Source organism: Labrus bergylta, chromosome 7 (genome assembly GCF_963930695.1).
Source record: "Labrus bergylta chromosome 7, fLabBer1.1, whole genome shotgun sequence".
Taxonomy (NCBI): Eukaryota; Metazoa; Chordata; class Actinopteri; order Labriformes; family Labridae; genus Labrus; species Labrus bergylta.
Genome location: NC_089201.1, coordinates 24,853,564 through 24,861,229, shown reverse-complemented (window position 1 = coordinate 24,861,229; position 7,666 = coordinate 24,853,564). Strand labels below are relative to the sequence as shown.

The 7,666-nt window shown below is 41.4% G+C and overlaps 1 protein-coding gene across 1 annotated transcript; it reads right to left on the bottom strand.

Annotated features, from left to right (window-relative positions):
* Positions 1-92: 92 nt before the first annotated feature.
* Positions 93-7,590, bottom strand: sigirr (single immunoglobulin and toll-interleukin 1 receptor (TIR) domain). Its single transcript, XM_020659141.3, has 10 exons — positions 7,318-7,590; positions 5,723-6,001; positions 5,294-5,501; positions 5,068-5,195; positions 3,682-3,822; positions 3,437-3,580; positions 2,980-3,082; positions 2,667-2,817; positions 1,772-1,949; positions 93-580 (listed from the first exon to the last, which is right to left on the bottom strand). Exons 1-10 carry the CDS (start codon positions 7,385-7,387, stop codon positions 408-410), a joined length of 1,575 nt encoding a protein of 524 aa, XP_020514797.2. The 5' UTR covers positions 7,388-7,590; the 3' UTR covers positions 93-407.
* Positions 7,591-7,666: the final 76 nt, after the last annotated feature.

Below are 7,666 nucleotides of genomic sequence, written 5' to 3'. Positions count from 1 at the left end.
AGGGTCACAGGCCGGCTAAAGAGCCAGATATTTATCAGATCGTTTAATAGCCTGATCATCTTGTTCTAAGAAGACACAGGAAAGCAGTGGGCTCTACAATCACAAGAGTTCAGTTTATTTTACTGGTGTGCAAACAGAGAAACTCTCCACAGGTATATTATTATTCTTCTTTACCAATCCTCTGTGTGCAGACAGCTAACTGCTTAATTAAATATTCTACACAAACTTAAAAAATAAAAACCATTAAAGACCAGTCTTTGGTAAGCTCAGAGGGAAAACGCTGATTTTGAAACACACTGTACAAAAGCAAAAGTAACCATGTAGTCCTAGATACATTTGAAGTATTTCTAAAGAGGACAATGACGAAGACATCTTCCAGAGATCAGCAGAAGTAAGGGGAGTGCGGATTAAATATCCTCCTCAGTGAAAAGGCAGTAAAAGTCTGAGCGTGCTCCATAGTTTCGTGATCCAAGGTCGGACACGTCGATGTCAGGAGGTTTGGGCTCAGCAGTGCTGAGAGGAGCAGGCGGGAGGACAGGAGCTCTACAGGCCAGAGATTTATACACAGGTAGCCGGAGCCCTGCAACAGAAGACACAGAAGAGACAAACAGATCCTAAATCAAAGAATACTTATCATCTGATCTACTGCTGAACTTCATTTGAATTCTAGTTTCAGTCATATTTGCTATTTGCCGCACCAGGTTGTGATAAATTCAAACATCAGGCTAAAATATTTTTTTCACAAAATAGTGGCAAGATGCTAGTCCTCAATACAAAATTGGGCTCATTGAAGTTGGAGTTTGACATTTTTTGAAACATGAATTTATGTATTTTTGTTACCGTATCTTTCAGTCTCAACATGAACTAAAGCCACCAGCTGGTTAGCTTAGCTTAAATGCTGTTACCAGGGGGGAAACAACAGAGGATGTACTTCCTGTGGCAGCTGAGGAAATTCAACACGAGAAGACAATGATGCTGCACTCATACACCACATTGTTTAGTCCTTCCTCAAGATCTGCTATGCCACAGCCAAAACAACTGCAACTTTTCACAAACTGGACTGTTTTAATGTTTATTGTTTTATCATTTTTAAGTGTCAGGACACTCTTTTCCTTTCTCTCTATTCGTTCTTTTTCTATTTGTTGGCAAGGCATTTACACTTCTGTTTTGGAACTAGTTTCATGAATGATATTCGGTTTGAAAGGTTCTTGTGGTCTGATTTTGTTACATTTAGACAGAAGCATTCATTTAACTTTTCTATCTATCTTACCATCAGCAAGTAAGAAAACACTGAGCTGCACATTACCTTAAGAGTATTAACCTCTTATATCTGCATGGTATGTGTATACATAAAAAATTCCAGACAAGCTGAACTTAAAAAACTGCACTGTCAGCATGTCCTGTGGTTTGCTTATACTGAAGTTAAAGATTAATCCTACTTAGGTCTACGTTTGTTGATTCAAACTAGGCCATAAACAGTCAAACAGCCATGTGTCAAAATGAACAAAAAAGGCCAAATTGATGACATGCTTTTAATCTTTGATTGGATCAGAGTCATTATAAGATGGTTGTTAAACAAGAGCCTGCTTGCCTCATTTTTGTGTGGAGACAATAATCACCTTCATTAGTGTAAGATAGTGCACGTGTAATATATTTTTTCCTTCAATTGAATCGGAAAGTATGAACGAAACCCGCAATTGTGCAAAAATTGAGCCATAGTTATCTTTATTCAAAGAATTATCCTATGTAAGCACTACTCTGTTGATCTTACCCAGATCTCCAGCAGGGTCTGTGTCTGAGCGACAGTCCAGGTAGTCAGGGTTCAGGGTCAGCATTGGGTCCCTGTCATCTTGCAGCAAAGTCTGAGGGTCGCCTGCAGCCTCACTGTGAAAGACGACCCTGCGAGGCATCGCCAAGGCCAGCTCCTTCCAGAAGACTGAGGAGGGAGTCTGTGGACACAAAAACAAAGGGGGGGACCAAACACGACACATTACACCACAATTAACTGAACTGCAGAAGCAGAACTCACTAATATATAAAACATACTTAAATTACTAACTTTAACTGAAATGTTCAGAGGATTTATTAAAATCGCCACACTCAAAACTTCTATAAATGCTTTTTTGTTGTCTGCTTTTAGTGGACAGGACAGCTGATGAGAGACAGGAGATGTTGGGAGGAGAAAGTGGGGGAAGATATACAGTGAAGGGCCGAGGTTGGATTCAAACCCATGTCCACTGCCATGAGGTCATAGCCTCCCTACATGGTGCATGCATGCAACATAACCACTAGGCTATCCAGTGCACCATGAATGCAATTTAAAAAAAATCTAGTTTTTATCATTTTAAAGACTGACGTCAGCTGTAGCAATAACATCCTCCTGGCCCTTTTGGCTGTAACTATGACAACAGGATGATCCAACATGAACACAAACTTCTCTGCTTGAGTTTTAACAGCTGTGGTTCCTTCACATGCTTTGTTTTTCAGTAAGCAGAGTTCAGCTGGAGAAATGTGATGTCACATGCTTTTATGAACCAATCAGGATGATCTCTCGTATGAATTTAACTGCCATTATAGTCACACCTTCTAGTTAATCAAATTTCCAAATTTTCATGGACAGCTTGTTCTTTATCGATACAATTAAGTGAGGTTACTGTGAATCTTACCACAGAGTTGTGCTTCCAGGTGAGGATGGTGAGGCAGTGCTGGTGCTCACTGAGCAGCTGCTTGACCTCAGGCCTCATGCGTTTAGACTGACCCTCCAACAGGATGAGGATGGGCTGCTGACTCAACTCCAGCAGGTGCAGGAAGCCCTGTCTGAAAACATGCACAGCTACACTGTGTCACGACAGGAGATACTGTAGTCCCTGCAGAATACAGCTGCAACACTGACCTCAAGTGGTGAAAAGTAATGACGACACAGTGATCTTCCTAATTCAAATAATGGTTTTACAACAGACTACATGAAATTCATCTGACCTGAAGTTGTTAATGCACCAGTCCTGCTCAAGGTAAGCATGAGAAAGCAACACAATCAGACGCCGTGAGCGACTTATGTTCATCAGCAGCTCTGCAGAAGGTTCTGGAAACACAAAATATTTTGCATAGTCTAAAATCTGCATATATTGAAATAAGCAAGCCAGGGATCTGTTTTGCAAATACAGCCCCCAAGAGCTGGATACATACAGGTCACAAATATCAGCAGCATCAAGTTACAGAGATAACTGTTGCTTTTAATTTGTACATGCTACATTTGTAGAAACATTAACAAATCCATGAGAGCCATCTTTAGGCCCCAGAATTACAGATGATGACAGTAGAATAAGAAAATCCTTGACTGTCAGGATTAATTACAAAAAATATCTGCATAACATGAGTACAAATGTATTCAAATCTTTCTTTAATTCCTCAAAAAACTAACAGACACCAAGCTTACCTGATCCAGGTAGGATTTCGTTGTCATTGAGGTGCACCTTGTACCTGTTTTTGTTCTCCAGGTGAGGCTTGAGAATGAAGCTGACAAACTTCCTGTCATAATCATTGTTCACATAGGAGATATATGCATCGTATAATTTGCCATCTGAGGACATGGAGACACAAACAAGCCAGTGGTGTTAAAGTGATGCTGCAACTTTCATACACAGAAATAGAAACCTAATTTCACGTCAGCGAAAGTCTCACCATTGAGTTCATAGTCCCCGTAGGAGTTCTTGTACCAGAGTTTGATGTTCAGGTGACATTTGACATACATGACAGCAGCTACAGCGAGGCAGAGGAGCAGAATGATGGCTGCAATGACAGCAGCTGTGTGGTTGGGGCTGTCTGAGCATACACAAGGGAAACAATAAAAAAGATAAGCACAACATAATGAAACAAAAAATGTTATTAAAACTGAAACCAGAAACTATAGAAGTGGATGGACTATGTAGAGTATCGCTGTGAAACTCTCCTACTAAAAAAATCAATGCAGTGAATCCAGGACCAAAGATTTGGGACCAAAGCTTTTATCTTTGCACAGAAATGTTGCTGTGGTATTCTGTCCCAGCTTAACTCAATCAGTCAGGTGTGAGCCAAAGGTTTTTTTTTAAATGTCTACATTTAAAAAAAAACCTTTGGCTCACACCTGACTGAGGTGTCAGATGTTTAAGCAGCCAATCGGCTCCAAGCAAAGTGAACTACTCGAGTAAGCTACAGTCCGTCAGAGTTTGGATGGAGGTTTTATTGAATCGGACTTCTTTTACCCTTAAGTCATTCATGCAACTTGATTAGAAAATTCTTAAGACCAGTCCTCCCAACAAGGTGTAATTGCACATTACAGACACAGTAGTGATATAAAGTATGTATTGTCTAAGTATCTATGTGTTGTAGCTCCTCTATTACAAAAAAAACCACAAGAATCTTAAGAACGGAATTCCTCCAGGAATAGTCAGCAGAAACTGACAAAACAGCAGTGATATATTTGCATAAGCCCTCAGGGTGTGCTGTGAAAGCTCCCGTGGACAGCTTTAAATTCTCATCCTTCTTGTTTTGAGGGAGCAAGTATTTGTGGTTTCATCATGACTGGTAAGACAACTGTAGCAATTAGTCACTACGAATATTCTTCATTATTTAAAACACAGCAAATCATATCCATTTACAAAAACACATGTTGCTATTATGTGGCAAGTTTCAAAACACAAAGCCTCGTAAGTGGCTGCCGGATTCAACTATTCACGTTTAGACTGGTGTCAGTCTAGTGCTGATCCATTACTTGCAGAGCCATGCTTCAAGCCAACACTTTGAAAAATTAAAAAGCACTGTATCTAATGGTTATGTACCAAGCCCCCGAAGTCCTAAAAAGTAAAGGGAAAACATCAATCAACCAGTTGTTGATTGTTTTTGTCATTAAAACTAGTACTTTTTTAATCAGCATTGCCTCTCGTAGTTTTCTTTGTTCTACTTTGTTGCATTTGTGTGCATGTGTTTTTTGGGAGGGTCTTTTTTTTTTCAAATATATACCAGCAGGTGCAGCACAGACTGTGAGAGATGCAGCATGTATGTTGTTGGTAGATATCTAAGCTGTCTTACTTGAATCCTCCAGGCTGAAATCAGAGGAAATGTTCCTCACGGTGCAACTGTAGAGCCCAAAATCATCCTGCTCTCTGAGTGTGACCACCAGCAGACTGGTTACCATCAGCTTTCCCGCAGCAGGATACCTGAAAGTGAGTACAAAAAGTTGATCATACTTGTACTGTCAACTTCTTTGGATAACTTAGTGAAAACAGAAACAGATGTTTTAATAGGCTCAAATCACCACGAGGAGGTGTTCTGTGTGTAAAGTGTGTGATTGGTGAAGGGTTTTCCATCTTTAGTCCAGTGCAGCGCAGTTTCACATTGTTCCTCTTCAGGGTCCCAGAGGAGGAGAGCGCTGCAGTTCAGTTTTACACTGGATTCCACGGCCCCCCAGAGTCTGGTCGGGCCCCCATTAGGTTTAAACTCTGGGACTTTGGAGCACTGGGATTCTGTGGAAAGACATATACCTTTTATCTGTGCTCACTGCCTGTGCTCTGCAACAATAGAGTCCTTCATGCCTGCTGCTGCTGCTGGAGGCAACGCTGAAACAAAATATGTGCAGCCAACTATCTCCTTTAACCCCCACGTAAACTCAACTACGAGGACAAATAATCGCTAAGTTTGACTTTAAAATGAATTCATATCACTTATATATGGATTTAGCACTTACCTTTAATTATGAGACGCACTGTGAATGAGGCCGTGCTGTTGCCCTGTTGCACACAGGTGTAATTTCCCTGGTCTTCCACGCTGAGGTTGGTAAACTGCAGGTAAGCCTTCCCCTCCTGGTGGAGGAGCTGCTGACAGTCCTTCTGCCAGTTCAGCTGGAGCTGGGACGAGTTCTGTGGCTGAACAATCCCGTGAGGGCACCTCAGCTGAAAAGAAGCCCCTTGTTGCCCAAGATAGACCACCTGCTCCTCAAACCTGCTCTCATCCACGCAGGTCTGAGCTGCAAACGGAGATGGAGCAAGTTTACACAGTCTTCTTAATGTCAGAGCAAGAACTATCTCATGTTTTCTGTCCAAAATGTAATTCTGCTTCTTTAAGTTTAAGACACTGTTGGAGCTTAAACATGTTTTTTATCTTATTTTTGCCCTTAATCGTCTTGAGCATCTTCAGCAACTTCAGCAACTGCAGGAAGCCTCAGGTGTTTGGATGAAGCCATGTAGTTTTCAACCATGTCAGCCTGTGGGAGTTTTAACCTGATGGTGGATTGGACTTAACCATTTTACATTTGCAATTTTGTATGAGGACGCAGTGGAACATTGCATGGAGTGTGTGTTGATAATAATGGGATTGATGTATCGAACTGGAAGAACAATAGACATGGTTTGTTCTTTCTAGCTAAAAGTCTGAAATAGCTTCCTACATTCATCCCCTCAGTGACTTTCTTACAGGATTTGGTTCACTACATACTCTAATTATAGATCCTAAACCAGGACTCCCTGTTATTCCTAAATGCAAATCCTCTCTATGCAGGCAAATACAACGCTGGCATATGAATTATGCACTCCGGTGGCACAATGTGTGAAAACGAGAAAAAAAAAATCTAATTTTGTTCAATTCAATTGCCATTTGATTCACAACTGGTGGAAGTTATCATTCTGGCATCACATTTTCCTTTTTTCACTGGGGTCTGTAACCAAATATATTTCTTGCATCTATATTAATTATTAAAATATTTGTAAGCCAATGAATCTCTCTGCAGTACTTCAACACTTCCTTTCTTAATGTTATCTTAACTTGCCACGGCGAGGACATACAGGTTTTTAGTGATTTCAGCCAGGCAGACTGTAGGCAGAGTGGTGTTCTGTTGAGTTTGAATCTTCTACAATAGCCCTCAAGACAGTTTTTTGAAAAAGGGAGTGTCCATTTTGGACAGGGACCCGTTCTGCAAGGTATTACGCGCATGCGCTCATCGTAACTGTGACCAAAACCCACGCATAACCCGCACAACTACTCTCTCTGGTTCCTCCCTTGACTTCCCATTGTTGTATTGCTCTCAAACACAGCAGGGGCACACATCCGGGTCCGAAGTCCGGGTCTAGTCCTCATGTTGCCAGGTAACAACATGTGACTGTGACAGACACTCTGACCCTGCACACACTGACCATATGCTCATTGACCTGCTTTCACAAGTCATTTTTGTTGGACACGAATTCAAGCGAATACAAAGTTAATTGGAGGCACATTGAGTGAATGAACACCAATAAAGTTGAAGCTATTATGTCTGACTAAATGAAAGTGTAGTTTGAGCATCCTTACCAGCTACGTGGAAAGTCACGCTCCACCTGACAGTGCTCACCAATATGAACGCGGTTAAAATCACAGCCATCAGCCGCAGTCTTCCTCTTCCTTCTCCCTTAGTGATCAATAATCCGAGTGGAGAGTTTATTTTTTCTTTTGACAAAACTACATAACTAGCAATAAGCGAACTTTTTTGTAGTTTGTTACGGTGTAGTTACATTTAGCAAAGCCGCATAGGCGACTACGCAGACGTCAGCCCACTGTTGTACCAAACTGCACCTGGAGAGACCTGAAACTCTGACGGCTATTGGCTGCTTGGGGGTCACGTGAGGTTTTCACCGGCTTTCACCTGCAGTTTCAGTCCTGA

Bases quoted from the DNA above. Each gene is read 5' to 3' on its own strand.
- sigirr (XM_020659141.3), bottom strand. From the start codon at position 7,387: ATGGCTGTGATTTTAACCGCGTTCATATTGGTGAGCACTGTCAGGTGG. The intron at 5,502-5,722 runs GTAAGTGCTAAA...GTCTTTCCACAG, and splicing joins AGTGCGTCTCATAATTAAAG to AATCCCAGTGCTCCAAAGTC. The intron at 581-1,771 runs GTAAGATCAACA...CTTCTGTTGCAG, and splicing joins AGACCCTGCTGGAGATCTGG to GGCTCCGGCTACCTGTGTAT.